This window comes from Puma concolor, chromosome C2 (assembly GCF_028749965.1).
Source record: "Puma concolor isolate L17-30 chromosome C2, mPumCon1.1.hap2, whole genome shotgun sequence".
Lineage (NCBI taxonomy): Eukaryota > Metazoa > Chordata > Mammalia > Carnivora > Felidae > Puma > Puma concolor.
The window spans coordinates 100,131,183-100,159,180 of NC_141675.1; the positions used below are offsets into that span (position 1 = coordinate 100,131,183).

The 27,998-nt window shown below is 39.1% G+C and overlaps 2 protein-coding genes across 4 annotated transcripts in view; both read left to right on the forward strand.

Annotated features, from left to right (window-relative positions):
- Nucleotides 1-27,998, forward strand: part of CFAP44 (cilia and flagella associated protein 44) — a 151,481-nt gene that overhangs the window by 38,172 nt on the left and 85,311 nt on the right. For all 3 annotated transcript variants that reach the window (XM_086675417.1, XM_086675416.1, XM_086675418.1), the window contains 4 exons: nucleotides 1,883-2,092; nucleotides 2,736-2,846; nucleotides 7,617-7,775; nucleotides 24,397-24,633. In XM_086675417.1, coding sequence (XP_086531543.1) covers nucleotides 1,883-2,092; nucleotides 2,736-2,846; nucleotides 7,617-7,775; nucleotides 24,397-24,633 — 717 coding nt within the window. The remainder of the gene's footprint in view (nucleotides 1-1,882; nucleotides 2,093-2,735; nucleotides 2,847-7,616; nucleotides 7,776-24,396; nucleotides 24,634-27,998) is intronic.
- Nucleotides 9,204-9,600, forward strand: LOC112849545 (mitochondrial import receptor subunit TOM7 homolog). The gene has a single exon (XM_025913193.2). The coding sequence runs from the start codon at nucleotides 9,231-9,233 to the stop codon at nucleotides 9,396-9,398; it is 168 nt and encodes a 55-aa protein (XP_025768978.1). The 5' UTR covers nucleotides 9,204-9,230; the 3' UTR covers nucleotides 9,399-9,600.

Consider the following 27,998-nt stretch of genomic DNA (forward strand, 5'->3'; position numbering starts at 1 on the left):
ATTTAAAATACAGCTATATAATTAAATAATTTATCAGATGGTCATTCGATGTCCATAGAATGTTTCCCTTTTTTAGTCTCATATCCAAGTAATGATCATTGGATATCATGCTGGAATTGAAATGCCTTTTCTCTATGCCCTCTCGCTTCTCTAGAAAACTCTGTCTTTATGACTCAGCTTAGGTCAAACATCATCTCCTCTGCATAGCCCTCTGTGACCCTATCTTCTAGTAGAGCTAGGTACTACTTCCTCTGATTTTTTTTTTTTAAAGCACTGCTTATATACCAATTTTATGATACTTATCATATCACAATGTACTAAGATAAACTGCTTTATTGTATCTTTCCCACCAGACTGTTATTCATGGTGACAACCACACTTTATTCTTCTTTGAACCTCCAGTACCTCTATAGTATATTTAGACACACAGTATATGTTTATTGAATGAACAACATTCAAGGAATTGGATGGAGTACAGTTTTCTTATTACCAAGATTCTCATAACTGCCTGGCCTCAGGGATGATCGCTCTGCTCTAAAGAACAGCAGGGCTCTTGCCTTTCTCCTGAATGCCTTCCAAGATAGCAGATTTAGTATATTCAGACGTTGCTAGATTTCTATCTCCAGCCCATACTTCTTGGAGCTGCAGACCATGTGCCATCCTCATTTTGAGTTTCCCAGGGGACCTCAATCCCAATGTGTCCAAGACTAGATTCATGATACTCTGTTGGCCTCCCCCCAACCCCCCTCCAAAACAATAATGGCAGCAACAAACCACACACACACACACACACACACACACACACACACACACACACGTGCTTGGCTTCTTCCTAGTGTTACCTAACTCAGTAAATGTCTCAGTAATCCCTCTGTCCTCCTCCCCCATATTCAGTTGTCACCAAATAGGACCATTATAACTCTCTCTAAACTATGCCCATATCCCTCCTCTCTGCAATGCCACCTCAAACCCAGTGATCATAATCACTCTCCTGGAGTAAGGTAGCTATCTCTTAAAAGGTCTCCAAAGGTCTTCCTGCATCCTATCTAGGCCATCTCGGTTCTGTTTTGCACAATGCATCTAGGATGACTTTTCTGAAATATCAAGTCTGGTCACATCACCTCCCTTACCCACACATACCCAAGCCCCCAACTAAAAACCTTTTAATGGCTTCCCACTGCTCTTGGGATGAAGACTATCCTTATAAGCTACTTTTTGACCTGGTGCTTGCTTATCCCCCTCTCTGGCCTGTTGTGGAAGCCCTGTTCCCTCACTCAGTCTGCTGTAGTCAAACTAACTTTTTCCTGAGTTACGTTCTTTCCTGCCACATGACCTTTCCACAAGCTATGTCTTCTCCCAGGAGTGTTTCTCTCACCTCCCTAGACTTAGTTAATTTCTGGGCATCTTCTGATCTCCGCTCCACCATCTCTTCTTTAAAGAAGTCCTCAGTCTAGGTCAGCTTTCTTTGTTATATGCTCTCCGAGATCATTTCTTTCCTTTAGTGTTTATTTCTGTTCAGAATTTAACACTCATCTGTGTGATTAACATCTGTCCTCCTGCTAGATCCTAAACTCTGTGAAACTAGGGACAAACTGTTCATGCGCTCCCTTGGGTGGCTGGTGATAGGTGCCTGGCATGTGGTAGAAGGATGCGCCGCCAACGTTTGCTCCAGTGCTTGAATTGCCATTATTTACCTGTCTCACGATCAGCAATGATAAGGAGCTGTTCTAAAATAGAGGTTACCAGAAAGTGATATAAGGAATTAGCAGTGAACAGTCAATATTAAATTACTTAGCTGAATAAAATACAAAGTTATCTGTTATGTAGCACAACTTTCTGAATCAACTAATTTCACATTTGTTGCATTTAATTTTTATCCAAGGTAAGCTACACTGGAGCACAGATTATCATAGGATTCGAAGATGGAGTTGTTCGAATTCTTGAACTTTATGATCCAAAAGGGCTCACAGTTTTTGCAGGACGGAAGAAAATTTCAGATGCAGATATTAATTTGAAACAGGTTTTCAAGCCCCATACTGCTCGTGTCACTGCCTTAGCTTATGAACGTGATGGAGAAATTCTAGCTACAGGGGTAAGTGGTAGATTTCCTTTTGTTTCCTATTGAGCTTTCATGGTTCAACTTGTCTTATCAGTCTTCCTACTTGATGTAACGTATTTGCTGAGGTACACTTTTTTTTTCTTTTTGCTGACGTGCACTTTTGAGAAAAACGCAGTTTGCTTTCTTTGTGTTCATATTCTTTCAGTGTAGTCAGTGCATGACATTTCAAAATTTTCTTGCAGATTGAGTTCTAATGCTTATTTTAAATGAATGGAAAATTTCAACTGGGAATTATGATCAGTGTTTTATACATAATCAATATTCTATCATATAGGTATGTTCGTATATAAAATTGCCATAAGCGAAGAGAATATGTAAATTTTTCATGCGTTGATAGGGGAGCATATGCTTTGTGGAACTTTTGGTGAGTTAATCTATGTACAGGTATGGTGATTGTTTTTTTCAGAAAGATATTGGAACACTTGGTTTGTCAGACATTTTCATGGGGGACATGAAGCAAATACTTGAAATGTGAATTTTCCCAGCATAATCTGGGATCTCTGATTATCATAGGTATAAATATACAGTGGGTATACTCTATTAAATGCTACTCTATACTCTGTGGGATATATTTCAAAAAGAATACATATTTGATGGGTATTTCTCTTTTTCTTAGAGTAGAGATCAAACCGTCTTCTTCTTTGAGGTAGAAAAGGATTATAAGCCAATCGGTTATATTACTACTCCTGGACCTGTTTGCCAGTTAGTATGGTCTTCAGTTTCCCATGTGAGTAATTATTATTTGTCTTCATGCTTAAATCTCAATTACCGCATAATGAAGTGATCTGGAAGATAGAGAATAGCAGGTAGAATGATTAGTCCCACTCCTGGGTCCTGCAGTGAGGAGTCAGGAATGCTTCTTAGCTTGGCTAGTAGCATATCACTGAGGAGCCCAGTGTCCTACTCACTATCTCCTCTCTCTTGCATGCTCTAATTAATTGGTCATGATCCACTTGAGAACATTGAGGTCTATCAGGCTTTGCTTTAGTAACAATGGTGACTCTATTGAGATACATATGTTGTAATGTGTTGGCTTGGATCTGTCAGTCCTTTTGACATTCAGAAGTTCACTTCAAAGGTCTGAATGTACTTGCCCTCATCTTTATCTCTTTACTTGTCTTCTACCCCCCTTCTACCTCCATTTTGTCTTCTAATCTTCCATTGACTCTTTCCTAACATCAGCTGGTGATTAGATATTAACTATTGATCTTATTTAATACCTCTAATTTCCCTAACTTCAAGCATAGGATAATTCAGTTGTCTAAATATCGATTGTCTAAACCAGGTGCTATACTGTGTTCTAGGATAATAATAGTGATGAACTGGGGTGCCTGGGTGGCTCAGTCAGTTGAGCTTCTGACTTCAGCTCAGGTCATGATTTCATGGTTCATGGGTTTGAGCCCCACATTAGGCTCTGTGCTGACAGCTGAGAGCCTGGAGCCTACTTTGGATTCTGTGTTTCCCTCTCTCGCTGCCCTCCCCTGCTCACGCTCTGTCTCTCTATCAAAAATAAATAAACATTAAAAAAATTTAAAAAAATAGTGATGAACTGCATGGAGGTGTTCTCAGGATTATTGAAGTAACATGTGTAGCCTACTTTAAACTCTTCTAAAGACAAGGGCTATAACAATATAGTGGTATATAGAAAAAACTTTTTTTTAAGTTAACATACTCATTGTTTTCATCTTTGCTAGGCACTGATGTATTCAATAAGCAGTATAAAACAATCTCTTCTGAAAGGGAAAAAAAATGCACCTATTTAAGAAGTTAAATAACTATCACAGAACAATACAAAGTTTTACAAGGGAATTGGTGACTAAAATGTCAGTGGTATAAGACAATATGTGCTCTGAATATAGAGCAGGGAAATGTCAAGAAGGGGATAAGTTAACATAACTTATTTTGTACTATTTTACCTTAATTTTGAGGAATTGGTAGGATGTGGGCATTTCGAGAGAAGGTAAGTGCAGATGGTTTAGGTGAAGGAAACAAAAGCTGCCAAGGGAGCTCTGTGTTAAAGCATGAATGCAACATGTGGTATTATGTACACCCTTTAATCATTTCCCTTAGATTCAAAGTAAAAAATCCAAAAAAGTTAGGAATGGTGGGTGGGAAGATGGTGGGTGGGACTATAGAGGGGCCTCTTGAGGAAGATCTTTATGGTGATGGGATAGTTTTGCATCTTGATTGTGGTGAATGGTTACACAAATCTACATCTATAAAATGACCTAGAACTCTACACACATTCTATATTAATGTCAATTTCCTGGTTTCCATATTGTTGCCTAAGAAGTCACCAATGGGGAAAACTGGGTGAAAGATACATGGTTCCTCTCTGTACTATCTTTGCAACTTCTTGTGAATCAAAAATTATTTTAAAATAAGCTAAAAATTTTTTTTAATAGGCATTAGACGAAACCCCCCCCCCCAACATAATTCAAAAGTTATTTCAGGCAGTGCTGCCAATTAGTGCTTGTATTTCTAATATTATTTGGGAATTACTAATGTCAAAGAAAATTACCCTCATTTCACAATATATACATGTATCAAACCATCTATCGTTATAGTTCAATAGAGATGTGGAAAAAGGTAAATGACCATACGTAGCTGATACCCTGCATACTTTAGTTGTCTAAATTGCCATAGATGTTAGCTTCCACTAGCTCTCAATGGTCAGACCGCCTGCCCTCCTGAATGCATTAAACTTCTGCCCATTATTTATAATTTGTGTTTCCAATAAGGAAACGTGCACAGAGAATCATTTGGCCTGCCGTGGTCACTACCATGATCACTTTGGGCAGATGAGAGGCAGATGGGACAACTGGGCAGCTGTGTTCCAGACATGTGACCAGGGCATGAAATACTATGTGGACGAGAGCTATGTCTGAGGTAGAATTGACAGAATTTGGTGAGCTTTTGAATTTTTGGGGGTAATTTTGAAGTGTCTAAATGAAACTCCTTAGTTTCTCTAAGACATGTTCTTTTGCCTACATTATTCTGGGGCCACTGTTCTCTGTTGCTGAAACCAGAAAATCTTGAGAATCATTCCAGTCTCTTCCTTACCTCTAACCACCCTGCCCTTCAGTGGTTCACTAAGCTTCTTTGATTATGCAACCTAAACATCCCTGCCTTCTCTTCGATATCCTAGATGTAAACATAATACTGTAGGTAAAAGTAAATAGCATTCAAATAAATGAAAGTGAAGTGAAAACTAATGGACCATTTGGAAGAAATGAACAAACCCTGTTCCCATGCAGTTTAGAGGTGTAAATGCTTTACTGCAAAGGCCCAGCAGAACATCAGGCTCACTTTCCTGCATTTCCCGTTTCGCTGGAATCCTGTCCTCTCAAGTCCTAATTTGTTTGAGTAGCTTTGAACTTCAGCTTTTGTCTCTTCATCTCTGAGAGAATCCCCAAAGCTCTAGGACACTGCCTTGTGTTTGGCTTCTAGGTCTCATGCAAACTGTTGGCAATTTGTCCTTAGGAGGCAATTGGTCCTTCCTACTATCCGACATCGATTCCTGTCTACCTCTGCATCTGCCTGCCCTCTTCCCTTTTTTATAATAGAGATGGCCTCTTCCTTCCCACATGGAGCCAATTCTGAGTCCTGTCCTTTGGATTGTACTCTCTCCCACTTTTTTCAAGGTTTCATATTACTTATTTTCTCTTTTCTGTCATATAAATTTAGCCTCACCTGTTTACTGGATCATTTCCATCAGCATTTAAATATATTCAAGTATCTCCCATGGGGAAAAAAAATTGCTTGACCTCCTGTTCTCCTCTAGCTGCTGTGCCATCTTTCTCCTTCTGACTTTTCTAAGAGGATTAATTATTCCTATTGACTTTTGCTAGTATCTACTCTCATCATTCTACCAAATCAGCTCCTGTGAAGACACCAGTGATATCCATCCATTTAACATTTTCCATTCTTATCTTTCTTGACCTCTTAGCCTCATTTGAACCTGTTGACCCTTACTTTCTCTTTTAAAAACCACTTCCCTGGGGGTGCCTGGGTGGCGCAGTCGGTTAAGCGCCCGACTTCAGCCAGGTCACGATCTCGCGGTCCGTGAGTTTAAGCCCCGCGTCAGGCTCTGGGCTGATGGCTCAGAGCCTGGAGCCTGTTTCCGATTCTGTGTCTCCCTCTCTCTCTGACCCTCCCCCGTTCATGCTCTGTCTCTCTCTGTCCCAAAAATAAATAAACGTTGAAAATAAATAAATAAATAAATAAATAAATAAATAAATACCACTTCCCTTTGGCTTTTGTGACCTTATGCTCTCCTAGTTCCCTCGTCTACATCTTGTCATTCCTTTTCAGTCTCCCTCACCCAATTCCTAAGTATTGTTTCCCTAAGGCTCTGTCCTGATCTCTCTTCTCATTCCCAAGCCCATAAATACCTTAAAAGCCCAGATGTGCCACTGGATATTTGCAGATGGTATATCCTTTGTATAGCACACCCTTCAAACCTACCCACAACTTACTGTGTAATTGTCTTCTACTCTCCTTCACCTTGAAGCTTAGATACCACCTTCTCGGGAAGCCTTACACAGCCTCCTTTATTCTGGTGGTGCTCCTGCAACACTTGTTGCAGTTACAATTTACATTTATTTATAGGATTTGTTAAATGACAGGCCCTCTTGTTGGAGGTAAACTCCATCATGCCAGACACTGTATTTATTTTTCTTATAATTTTACCCCTAGTGCACTACAAAATGCTAGATACATAGTCTATACATAATAATTATAGAATGACAGAGTGAATAAAAATTTTGAATAATGTGTCTATGGAGTATCAAGATGGGCCTCTGTCTCCCCCCCCAACCCCGTTCTTCCCCCACTTGTACTCTCCCTCCCTCTCTCTCAACGATAAATAGGCATTAAAAAAAAGATGGGGATTTCCCATACATGGTTAAATATGTGATTTTTGAGCTCAAGGGAGAGGTCTGGCCTAGAGAGATAGATTCACTCAGAATTTAATTGTGCATGAATGGTAATGAAGCTTTGGTTTGCCTATAAGATTTCCCAGGGAATGTTTATGGAGTGAGAGGAGAAGAGGGTAGAGGACAAAAACCTTGGGAATGTCCACAATTAATGAACTTGGGCAGATGGAGGATGATCCATCAAAGGAGGCTGAGACTGTATGTGCCATCCACACACTGCATGTTTCCCTTGGCACTCCTAATTTCAAAATTCTGCCCTTTGGGCAAACATATTTTGCAACTGCATTTTTGGCTCAGAAAATATGTTATGGCATCTATAAGGGAAACAAATATAAATCTAATTTTAACAGTTAGCTTATTAATAGTAATATAATCGATATTAATAACTGTACATAGTGATTAATAAGATGATTTATTACTGAAGTGAGGAATTAAGTATTAATTTTCAAAAGTGTATAGTATATATAGCAATGATATTTTTCCTCGTTTATAATCTTTTTGAGCTATGCTTCTAAAAACTTGCCTAAATGTAAATGATATATTTAATCTTTCTTTTTTAGCCTGAAAGTACTTTACTGATTTTCTGTGAGAATGGCTATGTTCTTGAAACTCCATTTCCAACTATAAAGGAGGAAGAAGATCATGATGCAGTTTCCTATGAAATCAAAGACATGCACATAAAATGTTTTCATTTCTCAAGTGTCAAATCTAAGATCCTGGTATGTAAGATCCTTGAAGCATTACCTTCTAATATGTTTTGTCTTAGAATACAAAATGTCCTATAAAAGTGCTGGTGAAGTACAAAGAAGAATAAGACCTATACCCTGGCTTTAGAGAGCTTGTAAGCTGGTAGGAACCAGCTGACTGTATTAGAAGGCAGTAGTGAACAGATGTCAGAATCAAAGTGCAAAGAAAATAATTTTAGTGGTGTGCAGTGCAACAAATATGCTTTTAATGGAGAGATAAGAGAAGATCAGAGATGACTAGATGCAGGTGACATTTAGTCACTTAGAAAATAGGAAGGATTTTGAAATACAGCATCCTGTCTTGATAAAAACCCTCAAGAAAGTAGGGATAGAAGGAGCATACCTCAAGATCATAAAAGCCATATATGAATGACCCAACACTGATATCATCCTCAATGGGGAAAAACTGAAAGCTTTCCCCCTAAGGTCAGGAACCAGACAGGGATGTCCACTCTCATCACTGTTATTCAACATAGTATTGGAAGTCTTAGCCTCTGCAATCAAACAACACAAAGAAATAAAAGGCATCCAAATCGGCCAGGAGGAGGTCAAACTTTCAGTCTTTGTAGATGACATGATGACATGATACTCTATATGGAAAACCCTAAAGATTATAACAAAAAACTGCTAGAACTGATTCATGAATTCAGCAAAGTTGCAGGATATAAAATCAATGCACAGAAATCGATTGCATTCCTATACACCAACAATGAAGCGACAGAAAGAGAAATCAAGGAATCGATCCCATTTACAGTTGCACAAAAAACCATAAAATACCTAGGAATAAATCTAGCCAAAGAGGTGAAACATCTATACACTGAAAACTATAGAAAGCTTATGAAAGAAATTGAAGAAGACACACACACACACAAAATGGACAAAGATTCCATGCTGCTGGATAGGAAGAACAAATACTGTTAAAATGTTGATACTACCCAAAGAAATCTACATATTCAATGCAATCCCTGTCAAAGTAACACCAGCATTCTTCACAGAGCTAGAACAAATAATTCTAAAATTTGTATGGAACCAGAAAAGATGCCAAATAGCCAAAGCGATCTTGAAAAAGAAAACCAAAGCAGGGGGCATCACAATCCCAGACTTCAAGCTATATTACAAAGCTGTAATCATCAAGACAGTATGGTACTGGCACAAGAACAGACACTCAGATCAATGGAACAGAATAGAGAACCCAGAAATGGACCCACAAATGTATGACCAACTAATCTTTGACAAGGCAGGGAAGAATATCCAATGGAATAAAGATAGTCTCTTCAAGTGGTGCTGGGAAAACTGGACAGTGACATGCAGAAGAATGAACCTGGACCACTTTCTTACACCATACACAAAAATAAACCCAAAATGGATGACTTCAATGTAAGAAGTCATTGTTCTCAGTGTTCTCAGTTCGCCGCTCCGGCTGTCGCCATGGTGAAGCTGAGCAAAGAGGCCAAGCAGAGGCTGCAGCAGCTCTTTAAGGGCGGCCAGTTTGCCATCCGCTGGGGCTTTATTCCTCTCGTGATTTACCTGGGATTCAAGAGGGGTGCAGATCCTGGAATGCCTGAACCAACTGTTTTGAGCTTACTTTGGGGATAAAGGTCATCTGGATTTGGAAGCAATCAGTGAACAGGAACAACATGGAAGGTGTGCACTCTGGCTGGGATGAGAGATGGGACATCGTTCAGACATTCACCAGTTGAATGGCACAGGGCTCTTCTCAGATGAATCGGTGGCAGTGGAACCTCTACCGACTTATTTATCATAGACTGTATCTAAATAAATGTTTTTAACAATGTTATTGTTAGAAGCCATCAAAATCCTCAAGGAGAAAGCAGGCAAAAACCTCTTTGATCTTGCCCACAGCAACTTCTTACTCAACATGTCTCCAGAGGCAAGGGAAACAAAAGCAAAAATGAACTACTGGAACCTCATCAAAATAAAAAGCTTCTGCACAGTGAAGGAAACAATCAGCAAAACTAAAAGGCAACTGATGGAATGGGAGAAGAGATTTGCAAATGACATGTCCGATAAAGGGTTAGTATCCAAAATCTATAAAGAACTTATCAAACTCAACACCCAAAACACAAAGAATCCAGTGAAGAAATGGGCAAAAGACATGAATAGACACTTCTCCAAAAAAGACATCCAGAAGGCCAACCGACACATGAAAAAATGCTCAACATCACTCATCACCAGGGAAATACAAATCAAAACCACCAAGAGATACCACCTTATACCTGTCAGAATGGCTAACATTAACAACTCAGGCAACAACAAATGTTGGCGAGGATGTGGAGAAAGAGGACCTCTTTAGCATTGTTGATGACAATGCAAGCTGGTGCAGCCACTCTGGAAGACAGTATGGAGGTTCCTCAGAAAACTAAAAATAGAACTACCCTATAACCCAGCAATTGCACTACTAGGCATTTATCCATGGGGTACAGGTGTGCTGTTTCAAAGGGACACATGCACCCCCATGTTTATAGCAGCACTATCAACAATAGCCAAAGTATGGAAAGAGCCCAAATGTCCATCAATGGATGAATGGATAAAGAAGATGTGGTGTATATATATATATATATATATATATATATATATATATATATATACATATATATATATATACACACACACACACACACACACACACACACACACACACACACAATGGAGTATTACTCGGCAATTAAAAAGAATGAAATCTTGCCATTTGCAATGACGTGGACAGAACTGGAGGGTATTATGCTAAGTGAAATTAGCCAGTCAGAGAAAGATGCAAAAATCATATGACTTCACTCATATGAGTACTTAGGGAGACAAAACAGATGAACATAAGGGAAGGGAAACAAAAATAATATAAAAACAGGGAGGGGGACAAAACAGAAGAGACATAAATATGGAGAACAAACTGAGGATTACTGGAGGGGTTGTGGGAGGGGGGATGGGCTAAATGGGCAAGGGGCACTAAGGAATCTACTCCTGAAATCATTGTTGCACTATATGGTAAGTAATTTGCATGTAAATTTTTAAAAAAAGTTGTAATAAAAAAGTACGAAGGATTTTGAGAGGATGAAAATGGAGAGGAAGGCAGTAAGAGCTGGAATAACATCCTGAGGGAACGCAGAGTTGTAAGAATTTGTAGTGCTTTCGGAACATGAAGAATGGAATTGCAACGGAGGGATGCATTATGTGGGAGGGATGTGGCAGGAATCTGTGAGCTGCGCATGGGCTCCTTAAATACCAGCCAAGATGTTTCAGTGCAATTCTAGACCATTGAGATCCATTGTGAGTTTTTTTTCCTCCCTATTCTCTGAAGAAATTTGAAATTATTTGACTAGTTGACATAGGTGACATCAGTTTCAGGTATGCAACATAGTGATTTAGCAAATCTATACATTATGCTCTGCTCAGCACAAGTGTGGCTACCATCTGTCACCATAGTTGTTATGATACCACTGACTATATTCCCTGTGCTGTACATTTTGTCCCCGTGATTTATTCATTACATAACTTCAAGCCTGTACCTCCCACTCCCCTTTACCCATTTTGCCCATTGTCCTGCCCCTTCTCATCTGGCAACCATTAGTTTCTTCTCTGTGTTTATAGGTTTGATTCTGCTTTTTGTTAGTTCTGTTTTTTAGATTCCACATATAAATCATACGGTAATTGTCTGTCTGATTTGTTTCACTGAGTGTAATACTCTCTACGTCCATCCATGCTGTCCAAATGGCAAGATCTCTTCCTTTTAAATAGCTGAGTGATATTCCATTATATGTCTACACTCCGTCCTCTTTATTCTTTCCTCTATTAATGGACATTTGGATTGATTCCATACCATGGCTGTTGTAAATAATGCTGCAATAAACATAGGGGAGGGGCTTATGTTTTTTTGAATTAGTGTTTTTGGTTTTTTTTGGGTAAATACCCAGGAGGAACAATTAGATCATATGATATTTCCATTTTTAATTTTTTAAGGAAGCTCTGTCCCATTTTCTGCAGTGGTCACACCAATTTACATTCCCACCAACAGTGCATGAAGGTTCCTTTCTCTTCATATCTTGCCAACACTTACTTTTTTCTGTCTTTTTGATTCTAGCCATTCTGACAGCTGTAAGTTGACATCTCATTGTGGTCTATTTATTTTTGAGACAGAGGGAGAGAGAGAGAGAGACAGAGAGCACATGAGCAGGGGAGGGGCAGAGAGAGGAGACAAAATCCAAAGCAGGTTCCAGGCTCTGAGCTCTCAGCACAGAGCCTGATGCAGGGCTCAAACCCATGAACTGTGAGATCATGACCTGAGCCAAAGTCAGGCACTTAACCAACTGAGCCACCCAGGTGCCCCAAATTGTGGTTTTGATTTGCATCTCACTGATGATGAGTGATGTTGAGCATTGTTTGGGTGTCTGTTGGCCATCTGGATGTTGTCCTTGGAAAAATGTCTATTTGGGTCCTTTGCCCAATTTTTTATTGGATTAATTAGGGGTTTTCTTGGTGTTGGGTTGTATGAATTATATATTTTGGCTGTTAACCCCTTATCAGATGTATCATTTTCAGATATTGTCTTCCGTTCACTAGGTTGCCTTTTGGTTTTATTGATGGTTTCTTTTGCTGTGCAAAAGCTTTTTATTTTGATGTAGTCCCAATAGTTTATTTTTTCTTTTACCTCCCTTGACTGAAGAGACATATCTAGAAAAATGTTGCTACAGTTGGTGTCAGAGACATTACTGCCTATGTTTTCTTCTAGAAGTTTATGGTTTTAGGTTTCATAATTTTTAATTTTTAATGAATTTATAATTCATTTTTGTGTATGGTATAAGAAAGTGGTCCAGTTTTGTTTTTTTGACTATAGCTGTCCAGTTTTCCCAGCACAATTTGTTGAAGAGACTTTTTCCCCACTGTATATTCTTGCCTCTTTTGTCATAGATTAGTTGACCATATAAGCATGGGCTTACTTCTGGGCTCTCTGTTCTGTTCTTTTGATCTACAAGTCTATTTTTGTTCCAGTACTATTCTATTCTGTTTTTATTAACACAGTTGTAATATATCATGAAATCTGGGATTGTGATACTTTCAACTTTGTTCTTCTTTCTCAAAATTGCTTTTTGCTATTTGATGTCTTCTGTGGTTCTGTACAAATTTTAATATTATTTATTCTAGTTCTGTGCAAATTACCATTGGCATTTTGATAGGGATTGTGTTGAAACTGTAGATTGCTTTGGGTGTATTGGAAATTTTAGCAATGTTAATTCTTTCAATCTATGAGCATGGAATATCTTTCCATTTGTTTGTATTATCTTTAGATTCTTTTTTAATCAGTGTTTTAGAGTCAGCATACAGGTCTTTATCTCCTTGGTGAAGTTTTGTTCCTAGGTAATTTTATTCTTTTTGGTGCAATTATAAATAAAATTGTTTTCTTAACTTCTCTTTCTGCTATTTTGTTCTTAAGTACACAACCAATTTCTGAGTATTAATTTTGTATCCTGCAACTTGACTGAACTTATTTATTATTTCTAATAGTTTTTGATGAAGTCTTGAGGGTTTTCTATGTATCATATCATACTATCTGCAAATACTGACAGTTCAACTTCTTCCTTACCAGTATGGACGCTCTTAATTTCTTGTCTGAGGTGACCAGGACTTTCAGTACTATGTTGAATAAAAGTGGCAAGAGTGAACATCCTCATCTTGTTTCTAATCTTAGAGGTAAAACTCTGTTTTACCATCAGGTATGATGTTAGCATGGATTTTTCATATATGACCTTTATTATGTTGAAGTATGTTCTCTCTAAACCCACTTTGTTAAGAGTTCTTATCATGAACAGATGTTGAATTTTGCCGAATGCTTTTTCTGCATCTATTGAGATGATATGATTTTTATCTTTTGTTAATGTGTATCATATTGATTGATTTTTGAATATTGAACCATTCTTGCATCTTTTTTTATTGCTTTTTTATTTTATTTTTTAATTTGTTTATTTTTTATAACATATTTATTGTCAAATTGGTTTCCATACAACACCCAGTGCTCATCCCAACAGGTGCCCTCCTCAATACCCATCCCCCACCCACCTCTCCCTCCCACCCCCCATAAACCCTGGAGCAGCAGGTTTGTTCTCAGTTTTTAAGAGTTTCTTATGTTTTGGCTCCCTCCCTCTCTAACCATTTTTTTCCTTCCCCCTCCCCCATGGTCTTCTGGTAAGTTTCTCAGGATCCACATAAGAGTGAAAACATATGGTATCTGTCTTTCTCTGTATGACTTATTTCACTTAGCATAACACTCTCCAGTTCCATCTACGTTGCTACAAAAGGCCAGATTTCATTCTTTCTCATTGCCACATAGTATTCCATTGTGTATATAAACCACAATGTCTTTATCCGTTCGTCAGTTGATGGACATTTAGGCTCTTTCCATGATTTGGTTATTGTTGACAGTACTGCTATAAACATTGGGGTACAAGTGCCCCTATGCATCATTACTCCTGAATCCCTTGGGTAAATTCCTAGCAATGCTACTGCTGGGTCATAAGGTAGGTCTATTTTTAATTTTTTGAGCAACCTCCACACTGTTCTCCAGAGTGGCTGCACCAGTTTGCATTCCCACCAACAGTGCAAGAGGGTTCCCGTTTCTCCAATCCTCACCAGCATCTATAGTCTCCTGATTTGTTCATTTTAGCCACTCTGACTGGCGTGAGGTAATATCTGAGTGTGGTTTGATTTGTATTTTCCTGATGAGGAGCGACGTTGAGCATCTTTTCATGTGCCTGTTGGCCATCTGGATGTCTTCTTTAGAGAAGTGTCTATTCATGTTTTCTGCCCATTTCTTCACTGGATTATTTGCTTTTCGAGTGTGGAGTTTGGTGAGCTCTTTATAGATTTTGGATACTAGCCCTTTGTCCGATATGTCATTTGCAAATATCTTTTCCCATTCCGTTGGTTGCCTTTTAGTTTTGTTGATTGTTTCCTTTGCAGTGAAGAAGCTTTTTATCTTCATGAGGTCCCAATAGTTCATTTTTGCTTTTAATTCCCTTGCCTTTGGGGATGTGTCAAGTAAGAAATTGCTGTGGCTGAGATCAGAGAGGTTTTTTCCTGCTTTCTTCTCTAGGGTTTTGATGGTTTCCTATCTCACATTCAGGTCCTTTATCCATTTTGAGTTTATTTTTGTGAATGCTGTGAGAAAGTGATCTAGTTTCAATTTTCTGCACGTTGCTGTCCAGTTCTCCCAGCACCATTTGTTAAAGAGACTGTCTTTTTTCCATTGGATGTTCTTTCCTGCTTTGTCAAAGATTAGTTGGCCATACTTTCGTGGGTCTAGTTCTGGGGTTTCTATTCTATTCCATTTGTCTATGTGTCTGTTTTTGTGCCAATACCATGCTGTCTTGATGACGACAGCTTTGTAGTAGAGGCTAAAGTCTGGGATTGTGATGCCTCCTGCTTTGGTCTTCTTCTTCAAAATTACTTTGGCTATTCGGGGCCTTTTGTGGTTCCATACAAATTTTAGGATTGCTTGTTCTAGCTTTGAGAAGAATGCTGATACAATTTTAATTGGGATTGCATTGAATGTGTAGATAGCTTTGGGTAGTATTGACATTTTCAAAATATTTATTCTTCCAATCCATGAGCACGGAATGTTTTTCCATTTCTTTATATGTTCTTCAATTTCCTTCATAAGCTTTCTATAGTTTTCAGCATACAGATCTTTTAAATCTTTGGTTAGGTTTATTCCTAGGTATTTTATGCTTCTTGGTGCAATTGTGAATGGGATCAGTTTCTTTATCTGTCTTTCTGTTGCTTCATTATTAGTGTATAAGAATGCAACTGATTTTTGTACATTAATTTTGTATCCTGCGACTTTGCTGTATTCATGTATCAGTTCTAGCAGACTTTTGGTAGAGTTTATTGAGTTTTCCATGTATAATATCATGTCATCTGCAAAAAGTGAAAGCTTGACTTCATCTTTGCCAATTTTGATGCCTTTGATTTCCTTTTGTTGTCTGATTGCTGATGCTAGAACTTCCAACACTATGTTAAACAACAGCGGTGAGAGTGGACATCCCTGTTGTGTTCCTGATCTCAGGGAGAAAGCTCTCAGTTTTTCCCCATTGAGGATGATATTAGCTGTGGGCTTTTCATAAATGGCTTTTATGATGTGTAAGTATGTTCCTTCTATTGTGACTTTCTCTAGGGTTTTTATTAAGAAAGGATGCTGAATTTTGTCAAAATGGTTTTTCTGCATCAATTGACAGGATCATACGGTTCTTTTATTTTATTAATGTGATGTATCACATTGATTTGCGAATGTTGAACCAGCCCTGCACCTTAGGAATGAATCCCACTTGATCATGGTGAATAATTATTTTTATATGCTGTTGAATTCGATTTGATAGTATCTTATTGAGAATTTTTGCATCCATATTCATCAGGGTTATTGGCCTGTAGATCTCTTTTTTTACTGGGTCTCTGTCTGGTTTAGGAATCAAAGTAATACTGGCTTCATAGAATGAGTCTGGAAGTTTTCCTTCCCTTTCTATTTTTTAGAATAGCTTGAGAAAGATAGGTATTGTCTCTGCTTTAGATGTGTGGTAGAATTCCCCAGGGAAGCCATCTGGTCCTGGACTCTTATTTGTTGGGAGATTTTTGATGACTGATTCAATTTCTTCGCTGGTTATGGGTCTGTTCAAGCTTTCTATTTCCTCCTGATTGAGTTTTGGAAGCGTGTGGGTGCTTAGGAATTTGTCCATTTCTTCCAGGTTGTCCAGTTTGTTGGCATATAATTTTTCATAGTATTCCCTGATAATTGCTTGTATCTCTGAGGGATTGGTTGTAATCATTCCATTTCATTCATGATTTTATCTATTTGGGTCCTCTCCCTTTTCTTTTTGAGAAGCCTGGCTAGAGGTTTATCAATTTTGTTTGTTTTTTCAAAAAACCAACTCTTGGTTTCGTTGATCTGCTCTACAGTTTTTTTAGATTCTATATTGTTTGTTTCTGCTCTGATCTTTATTATTTCTCTTCTGCTGGGTTTAGGCTGTCTTTGCTGTTCTGCTTCTATTTCCTTTAGGTGTGCTGTTAGATTCTGTATTTGGGATTTTTCTTGTTTCTTGAGATAGGCCTGGATTGCAATGTATTTTCCTCTCAGGACTGCCTTCGCTGCGTCCCAAAGCATTTGGATTGTTGTATTTTCATTTTCGTTTGTTTCCATATATTTTGTAATTTCTTCTCTAATTGCCTGGTTGACCCATTCATTCTTTAGTAGGGTGTTCTTTAACCTCCATGATTTTGGAGGTTTTCCAGACTTTTTCTTGTGGTTGATTTCAAGCTTCATAGTGTTGTGGTCTGAAACTGTGCATGTTATGATCTCAGTTCTTGTGTACTTATGAAGGGCTGTTTTGTGACCCAGTATGTGATCTATCTTGGAGAATGTTCCATGTGCATTCGAGAAGAAAGTATATTCTGTTGCTTTGGGATGCAGAGTTCTAAATATATCTGTTAGGTCCATCTGATCCAATGTACCATTCAGGGCCCTTGTTTCTTTATTGATCCTCTGTCTAGATGATCTATCCATTGTTGTCAGTGGAGTATTAAAGTCCCCTGCAATTACCACATTCTTATCAATAAGGTTGCTTATGTTTGTGAATAATTGTTTTATATATTTGGGGGCTCCCACATTCGGCACATAGACATTTATAATTGTTAGCTCTTCCTGATGGATGGACCCTGTAATTATTATATAATGCCCTTCTTCATCTCTTGTTACAGCCTTTAATTTAAAGTCTAGTTTGTCTGATATAAGTATGGCTACTCCAGCTTTCTTTTGACTTCAGTAGCATGATAGATAGTTCTCCATCCCCTCACTTTTATTCTGAAGGTGTCCTCAGGTCTAAAATGAGTCTCTTGTAGGCAGCAAATAGATGGGTCTTGTTTTTTTATCCATTCTGATACCCTATGTCTTTTGGTTGGTGCATTTAGTCCATTTACATTCAGTGTTATTACAGAAAGATATGGGTTTAGAGTCATTGTGATGTCTGAAGGTTTCATGCTTGTAGTGATGTCTCTGGTACTTCGTCTCACAGGATCCCCCTTAGGATCTTGTAAGGCTGTTTAGTGGTGATGAATTCCTTCAGTTTTTGTTTGTTTGGGAAGACCTTTATCTCTCCTTCTATTCTGAATGACAGACTTGCTGGATAAAGGATTCTTGGCTGCATATTTTTTCTGTTCATCACATTGAAGATTTCCTGCCATTCCTTTCTGGCCTGCCAACTTTCAGTAGATAGGTCTGTCACTAGTCTTATCGGTCTCCCTTTATATGTTAGAGCATGTTTATCCCGAGCTGCTTTCAGAAATTTCTCTTTATCCTTGTATTTTGCTGGGTTCACTATGATATGTCATGCAGAAGATCGATTCAAGTTACGTCTGAAGGGAGTTCTCTGTGCCTCTTGGATTTCAATGCCTTTTTCCTTCCCCAGATCAGGGAAGTTCTCAGCTATGATTTCTTCAAGTACACCTTCAGCACCTTTCCCTCTCTCTTCCTCCTCTGGAATCCCAATTATACGTATATTATTTCGTTTAATTGTGTCATTTAGCTAAGTCTCCCCTCACACTCCTAGATTTTTTTATCTCTCTTTTTCTCAGCTTCCTCTTTTTCCATAATTTTATCTTCTAATTCACCTATTCTCTCATCTGCCTCTTCAATCTGAGCTTTGGTCACCTCCATTTTATTTTGCAGGTCATTTCTAGCATTTTTTAGGTCCTCCTGACTGTTTCTTAGTCCCTTGATCTCTGTAGTAATAGATTCTCTGCTGTCCTCTATGCTTTTTTCAAGCCCAGCGATTAATTTTATGACTATTATTTTAAATTCATTTTCTGCCATATTGCTTAATTCGTTTTTGATCAGTTCATTAGCTGTCGCTACTTCCTGGAGTGTTATTTTGAGAATTCTTCCATTTTGTCATTTTGGATAGTCCCTGGAGTGGTGCAGAACTACAGGGCTCTTCCCCTGTGGTGTCTGGAGTAACTTGAGTTGGTGGGTAGGGCTGCAGTCAGACCTGATGTCTGCTCCCAGCCCACCACTGGGCCCACAGTCAGACTGGTGTGTACCTTATCTTCCCCTCTCTGAGGGGCAGGACTCACTATGGAGTGGTCTGGCCCCTGCCTGGGCTACTTGCACACTGCCAGGCTTGTGGTGCTGCTTCAGTGGGATCTGGCATATTAGCCGGGGTGGATCCGCAAGGTGCACAGGGGCAGGAGGGGCAGGCTCAGCTCGCTTTGCCTTTGGTGGTCTGCTTCGGGAGGGGCTCTGTGGCACCGGGAGGGAGGCAGACCCGTCGGAGGGATGGATCCACAGCGTTGGGTGTTTGCGCGGTGCAAGCAAGTTTATGACAGGAACTGGTTCCCTTTGGGATTTTGGCTGGGGGATGGGTGAGGGAGATGGCACTTCCCAGTGCCTTTGTTCCCCGACAAGCTGAGCTGTGTCCTCCAGGGCTCAACAACTCTCCCTCCCATTTTCCTCCAGCCCTCCCACTCTCAGAGCAGTGCTGTTAACTTATAACCTTCCAGATGTTAAGTCCTGCTGGCTGTCAGAACACACTCTGTCTGGCACCTCTGCTTTTGCAAGCCAGACTCGGGGGCTCTGCCTTGCCGGGTGGGCTGGCTGCCCCTCCACTGCCCCGGTTCCCTCCTGCAAGTCCATGTAGCATGCACTGCCTCTCCGCCCTTCCTACCCTCTTCTGTGGGCCTCTCATCTACGCTTGGCTGCGGAGAGTCCGTTCTGCTAGTCTTCTGGCGGTTTTCTGGGTAAATTAGGCTGATGTGGGTGGAATCTAAGCGATCAGCAGGGTGGGGTGAACCCAGCGTCCTCCTACCCCATTCTTGCATCTTGAGGATGAATCCTACTTGATTGTGGTGAATGATCCCTTTAATATACTGTTGAATGTGGTTTGCTAATATCTTGTTGAGGACTTTTGCATCTATGTTTATCAGGGATATTTCCCTGTAGTTTTCTTCTTCTTTTTAAAATGATCTTCATCTGGTTTTGGTATCAGGGTAATGCTGGCCTCTCAGAATATACTTGGAATCTTTCCCTGTTTTATTTTTCTGTAAATAGTTTGAGGGGGAGAGGTATTGACTCTTCTCTAAATGTTTGGTAGAGTTTACCTATGAATCCATCTGGTCACAGGCTTTGCTTTTTGGTAGATTTTTGATTACTGATTCAATTTTATTACTAGTAATTGGTCTCTTCAGATTTTCCCTTTCTTCCTTATTCAGTTTTGGAAGACTGTATGTTTCTAGGAATTTACCCATTTCTTCTAGGTTGTCCAATTTTTTGGTATATAATTTTTCACAGTATTCTTTCATAATTCTTGTATTTTTATGATGCTGGTTGTTACATTTTCCTTTTGTTTTTTATTTTATTTATTTGGGTCTTTTCTCTTTTATTACTGATGAGTCTGACTAAAGGTTTATTGATTTTGTTTGTCTCTTGAAAGAACCAGATCTTGATTTCATTGGTCTTCTCTTTCATTGGTCTGTTTTTTTTTTTTTTTTTTTTTTTTAAGTCTATGTGCCATTTCGTTCTGCTCTGAGCTTTATTACTTCCTTCTATTTACCTAGGACTTTGTCCTTTTTCTAGTTCTTTCATGCGTAAAGTTAGTTTATTTGAACTTTTTCTTGTTTCTTGAGATAGGCCTGTGCTGCTATAAATTTCCCTCTTAGAACTGCTTTCAATGATTCCCAAAGATTTTGGACAGTTTGTGTTTTCATTTTCATTTGTCTCCATGTCTTTTTTTTTTTTTTTTTCATTTATTCTTTGATTTCTTCATTGACTCACTGGTTGTATGTTTAGCCTCCACATGTTTGTGGTTTTTTCTTTTGATTGTGAGTCCTAGTTTCATAGTGTTGTGATTGTAAAAGATGAATGATATGATATCAGTCTTCTTAAATTGATTGAGACTTATTTTGTGGCCTAATGAGAATGAGAATGTTCCACATGCACTTAAAGAGAATGTGTACTCTGTTGTTTTGGGATGGAATGTTCTGTATATATTAAGTCTATCTGGTCTTATATGTCATTCAAAGACACTATTTCCTCATTGATTTTTCTGCCTGAATGACCTATTCATTGATGTAAATTAAGTGTTAAAGTCCCTTACTATTGTGTTACTGTCAGTTCCTCCCTTTATATCTATTAATATTTCCTTTGTTTATTTAGGTACTCCAATGTTGGGTACATAGATATTTACTTGTTGGATTGATCCCTTTATCATTATATAATGCTCTTCTTTGTCTGTTATTATAGTTTTTATTTTAGAGTTTACAGTCTGTTTTATTTGTTATGAGTATTCCTGCCCCAGCTTTTTTTGCTGCTTCCATTTGTAGTGGAATATATTTTTCAATTCTTTCGATCTCAGTCTGTGTCTTTAGGCCTGAAGTGAATCTTTTGTAGGCAGCATGTAGATGAGTCTTTCTTTTTTTCTGATTTGTCACCCTCTACCTTTTTATTGGAGGATTTAGACCATTTACATTTAAGTAATTATCGATATGTATGTACTTATTGTCATTTTGTTAATCGTTTTCTGGTTGTTTTTTTTTTTTTTTTTTTTTTTGGCGTTCTTAGTTCTTTTCTTACTCTCTTTTTTTGTGATTGACTTTCTGTAGTGTCATTATTCCCCCCCCCCCTTTTTTTGTGTGTATCTATTATAGGTTTTGTTTTAGGATAGGTTTGTAGTTACCATGAGGTTTGTATATTGCTTCCTAAGTATATAGCAGTGTATATTAAGTTGATGGTCATTTAAGTTCAAACACATTCTAAAAAAGTTATTTTTTATACCCCTCTCTCCACATTTTATGTTTAGGTTACCATATTTTACATATTTTTATTCATAATTTTCTTCTAATTATGGGCTTTTCTTTTATACTTAAAGAAGTCCTTTTGCATTTTTGTAAGGCCAATTTAGTGATGATAAACTCCTTTAATTTTTGTCTGGGAAACTCTTTCCTTTTATTCTGAATGATAACCTTGCCAGGTAGAGTATTCTTGGTTGTAGTTTTTTCCTTTCAAGACTTTGAATATGTAGTGCTACTCCCTTCTGGCCTGCAAAGTTTTGCTGAAAATCCAACCAATAGCCTATGTGCTTTCCTTTTATACTTCTCTCTCGCTATTTTTAAAATTCTTTTTCTATCTTTAACTTTTGACATTTTAATTATTATGTCATGGTGTGGACATTCTTGGTTTCATCTTATTTTGAATGCTTCGTGCTTCCTAAACCTAGATGTTTATATCTTTTACCAGATAAGTGAAGTTTTTACTAGTATGCCTTCAACTGAGTTTTCTGCCCCATTCTCTCTTTTTCCTTCTGGGACCCCCATAATGCAAATATTTGTTTGCTTGATGTTGTCTAAAAGATCTCTTAACTTATCCTGCTTTTTTTTTCCCCCTTGTTGTTCAGCTTGGGTGCTTTCCATTACCCTCTCTTCCAGATCACTGATACATTCTTCTACACCTTCTAATCTTTTGATTCCCTCTAGTGTTCTTTGTTGTTGTTTATTTGTTTGTTTGTACTTAGGTTATTGTGTTCTTCATCTCTGGTTCTTTTTTATATTTTCCATCTCTTTGTTGAAGGCTTCACTGAGTTCTTTCACTCTTTTCTCCAGCCTAGTAAGCATCTTTATGATCATTGCTTTAAACTCTTTATTAGGCATATTGCTTATTTCCTTTTTACTTAGTACTTATTCTGAGGTTTTGTCTTTTTCTTTCTTTTGGAACATACTCCTGTTTCCCTGTTGTTATTGACTTCCATGTTTATTTTGATGAATTAGCAGAACAGCTACTTCTGAATTTGAAGAAATGGTCTTGTGTCTGGTCATCCCCTGTGTATGCTTGGCGACTTCTGCTGGCTGGCAGGAGCTGTGGTTGGTGTAGGCTGGGGGTTGCAGGGCATTCCATGCTGTGACTGACCTGGTGAGATGACCATAGCTGAAGTGAGTGCAAGTGGGAGGTCCTAGGGGTCTCCATATAGTAGACACCCTGACAGGACAACTAAAGCTGAAGTGGGTGCAAGTTTGAAGGATCCTGGGCCCTTATGTGCAGAGGTGCCCTGGCAGGACAGCTGAAGTTGGTACAAGCTGGAGCGTCCTGCAGTGCCCATTGCAGGGGGTGCCCTGATGGGGTGATAAGCCCAGGCCAGCACAAGCCAGTGTGTCCAAGGGCATTCTTTTCAGGGATGCCCTGGCAGGTCAGCTAAAACTGAAGTGGATGCAAGCTAAGGGGGGGGGGGGTGAGTGGGGGGCTGGACCTTCCATACAGAAGGCACCTTGGCAGGACGGCTGAAGTGGAAATGTGTGCAAGCCAGGGTATTTAGGAGCGTTCCATCCTGAGGATGCCCTGGCAGGACAACTGAAGGTGAAGTAGGTATAAACTGGAGGGTCCCTCAGTGTGCAGCAAAGGGGGTGCCCTTGTGGGGCAATGGAAACCAAGGCTGGTGGAGTCCAATGTGTCCTGGGATGCTCTGTACAGGGGGCACCCTGGTGGGACAGCTGGGCCAAACAGACTTCAGCCAGGAAGTCCTAGGGTACTCTGTGTTGATGGTGCCTAGCAAGCTGAAGCCAAAGTGGGTATGGACCTGGAGTGTTCAGGGATGCTTCGCACCTGTGTCACCTTGGTGCTGTACTGAGTGCTATCGAGAGGTGTCCTGGTATATACCGCCCTAGAGCCTCCTTGGTGGGATTGCTGGGGCCAGGTGTCTGAGGTTCACTGACGTGGTAGGCTGGTTAGGGTGCCCAGACCCTCTCATCCCATTGACACTGTCATGGTGGAGGGGGAGCATAAACTGGGGTGCTTGTCAGCCCTTCTAACCCAGAGAGAGTTCCAGCAGCTCCCTTTAGTTTGGGAGGGTTTTAGGGCTGGTTCTTTCACATACTAGTTGTTCTTTTAAACCTTGGCTTTTTCCCCCTGTGTTCCAGGGCAGATGATTCTGCTCAGGATGTCTCAGTAGTATCCCTTCCCACTGCAGTGCATGGCATTTGGGATTGGAGGTTCCCTTCATTACTGTGTCTCCACCTCTTTTGTTTTGCAGAAGCTTTTCAGTGACTCCTCCCATTGTGAGATTTTGAGGAGGATTGATGTGATGAGATCATATAAATTAGGAAGTAATTCTGAGGGATAAAAAGAATAAAAGATGGGAGGTAGGGATGCTAGTGTTAGGTGACTTTTGAAATCACCATTTGATAGATGTGGAAGGCCTAACTCACAGTTTTCTATTACTATTTTAGTATCTACTAAAATAGAAACACCTTTCCTCCATGGTTATTTTGGTCTACCTAGTTCATGGGTTGATGGTGATGGACTCTGAAAGAAAATGTATTTAGCTTCTCTATTAGGAAAAAAAAGAGAAAATAATTTCTATAAAACTAGGATCGAAGCAGGTAATACAGAAATGATTTGAAAAGTTTAAAGATATACCCCCAAATTGATTTATTTTTAAATGACACTATTTGTTACATCAGAGCTGTGAGTTTTTCCTTCCACTTTCTTTGTCATCCCATTACTGTAAATGAATGAATGCTTTACAGTTTTTTATCTTCTTAATGTCTCTTGTGAAAGAGATTAATAGAAATAGAAAAGAGAAAGAAACAAAAGGAGTTGAAGGAGAAGGAGAAGGAAGAAAGGAGGAAGCAGCTAGCAGCAGAGATGAAAGAAGATGGAGAAAAGGAATTCCAGGTGGAGGAGGAGGAGGAAAGAGAGGAAGAGGAGCCATTACCCGAAATCTTTATTCCATCAACCCCCTGTCGCATACTCTGTGGATTTTACTCTGAGCCAGGGAAGTTCTGGGTTTCTTTGGTGAGTAATAATGTAATACATAATTTTGATTAAATTGTTTCTGATCATGAATTTCCAGCCCATTCTTACTTTCTCTTATGGTGAGACCATTTGTTAAATACTATTGAATAAGTTGTGAATTTTGATGAATGAATGTGACTTACAGTTTTTGTGTCATCTTAATATCTTTTATGTCTGCTTATAATATCTGCTATCATCTATAATGATCATTCATATTTCAGGGGATCAAAGAGAAAAAGAATTAAAGGTAGAAGGAAAGGCAAAGGGCTAAAGAGTCTTCTGGCTGTTTCTATTGTTTCTTTAATTTGAAACTAATTGACATTTTGAAAATAATGGCCACACTATCCTGCAGACTTTCGTTTGCATTTTGTTATCTGCAGCTATGCTGTGTGGCCACGTGGAAGTCTGGGAAGATGACTATTTTTAGATGGTCACATCATCACCCTGAACAAAATTGGAACTTGGCTAATATGGAAGAAGAGAAAAATAGATATCAGAGAGTCAAAGAGGACTGTCACAAAGTTGTGATAATTACATTCTCTAATTATATATTTTCTACTATCATGAAACAATTGATTGCAAAACAAGATTTCCTTCGTTATAAATTTGTCACAAACTTCAGCTCCATTAACAAAAAAACTAATAATTGACATGATTTTATTATACTTCACACATACTGTGATTGTCACAAATTGAAGGTTTGTGGCCATCCTGTGTTGAGCAAGCTAATCAGCATCATTATTTCTACAACATTGGCTCACTTCATGTCTGTGTGTCACATTTTAGTAATTCTTGTGATATTCCAAACTTATTATTATTGTTATGGTGATCTGTGATCATTGATCTTTGTTACTATTTTAATTGTTTTGGGGAGCCATGAACCACACCCATTTAAGACAGCAAACCTAACGATAAATATTGTGTGTGTTTTCACTGCTCCACTAACTAGTCATTCCCCCATCTCTCTCCCTCTCCTTGGGCCTTCCCTGAGATACAAGAATATTTAAATTAGGCCAGTTAATAACCCTACAATAGCTTCTAATTGTTCACTTGAAAGGAAGAGTCACACGTTTCTCACTTTAAATCAGAAACAAGAAATGATTAAGCTTAGTGAGGAACGCATGTCAAAAGCCAAGGCAGGCCAAAAGCTAGGTCTCTTGTGCCAAATAGTAGGCCAAGATGTTAATGCAAAGGAAAAGGTTTTTTTTAGTAGGCTCCATGCCCAACATGGGGTTTGAACTCATTACCCTGAGATCAATAGTCACATGCTCTATCTCCTAACCAGACAGATGCCCTCCAAAGGAGAAGTTCTTGAAAGAAATTAAAAGTGCTATTCCAGTAAACACACAAATACCGAGAAAGCAAAATAGCCTTATTGCTGATATGGAGAAAATTTCAGTGGCCTGGATGGAAGATAAAACCAGCCACAACATTCTCTTCAGCCAAAGCCTAATGCAGAGCAATGCCCTAACTCTCTCCAATTCTGGGAGAGGTGAGGAAGCTTCAGAAGAAAAGTTTGAAGTTAGCAGGGATTGGTCCATGAAGTTTAAGCAAAGAAGGAAAGAAGCCATCTCCATAATAGAGAAGTGTGAGGTACAGCAGCAGGTGCTGATGGAGAAGCTACAGCAAGTTATCCAGAGGATCTAGCTAAGATTAGTCATGGGGTGCCTGGGTGGTTGTCGGTTGAGCGTCTGACTTTGGCTCTGGTCATGATCTCGCGGTCTGTGAGTTCGAGCCCTGCGTCGGGCTCTGTGCTGACAGCTCAGAGCCTGGAGCCTGCCTCAGAATCTGTGGTCTCCCTCTCTCTCTGCCCCTCCCCCGCTCATGCTCTCTCTCTCTCTCTCTCTCTCTCTCTCTCTCTCTGTGTCAAAAATCAATAAACATTAAAAAAAAAGATCAGTCATGAAGGTGGCTACACTAAACAACAGATTTTCTTAAAAAATTTTTTTTAATGTTTATTTATTTTTGAGAGAGAGACAGAGTGCGAATGGGGGAGGGGCAGATAGAGAGGGAGACACAGAATCTGAACTAGGCTCCAGGCTCCGAGCTGTCCACACAGAGCCAGACATAGGGCTCAAATTCATGAACCATGAGATGACCGGAGCCAAAGTCAGATGCTCAGTCAGCCACCTAGGTGCACCACAATAGATTTTCAATGTAGATGAAACAACCTCCTACTGGATGATGTCATCTAGGACTTTCATAAAGGATCTGTCAATTCCTGGCGTCAAAGAATAGGTTGACCCTTTTGTTAGGGGCTAATGCAGCTGGTGACTTAAATTTGAATCCAGTGCTCATTTACCATTCCGAATATCCTAGGGCCCTTAAGAATTGTGCTAAATCCCTACTGCCTGTGCACTATAAATGGAACAACAAAGCTGGGAGACCTGTTCAGAAAAAAAGAAGATTCCTTTTAAAATATTATTGTTCATTGACAACATAGCTGGTTACCCATGATTCCTGGAGACCTATGATGAGATTAATGTTGTTTTTATGCCTCCTAGCACAACATCCATTTTGTAGCCTGTGGATCAAAGAGTAAAGTAGACTTTCAAGTCTTATTATTTAAGAAATACATTTTGTAAGGCTATAACTGCCATAGAGAGTGATTCCTCTAATGGATCTGGGCAAAGCCAATTGAAAGCCTTCTGGAAAGGATTTACCATTCTAGATTCATGGGAATAGGTCAAAATATCGACATTAGCAGGATTTCTTGGAAGAAGTTGATTCCAACCCTTATGGGTGACTTTGAGGGTTCAAGACTTGAGTGGAGGAAGTAACTGAAGATGTGGTGGAAGCAGCAAGAGAACTAGAACTGAGTAGAGCCTAAAGATGTGACTGAATGTCTACTATCTCATGATACAACTTTAACAAATGAGCAGTTGCTTTTTATGGATGAGCAAAGAAAGTGAGATGGAATCCTTCAGCAGCCACCACCTTGATCAGTCAGCAGCCATCAACATCAAGGCAGGACCCCCCCCCCCCCAGCAAAAAGATTAAGATTTTCCAAAAGCTCAGATTATGGTTGGAAATTTTGGGCAATAAAGTATTTTTAAATTTAAGGTATGTACACTGTTAGACATAATGCTATTACACACTTAATAGTCTATGCTATAGTGTAAACATAATTTTTATATGTACCAGGAAACAAAAAAAATCATTTGACTCACTTTATTGCAATATTAATTTCATTAAAGTATTCTGGGATTGAACCCACAACATCCCATATGTGAAAGACTATCACTAATTCATAGTTTGTCCCAGATCCCAGTGCCCCAGGATGCTGACTAGCCAAGGATTGTTGCTACAAGAAGTAACGAGCATTAACTTCTCCCCTGTTCAACTTTTCCTAGAAATGCATCTTT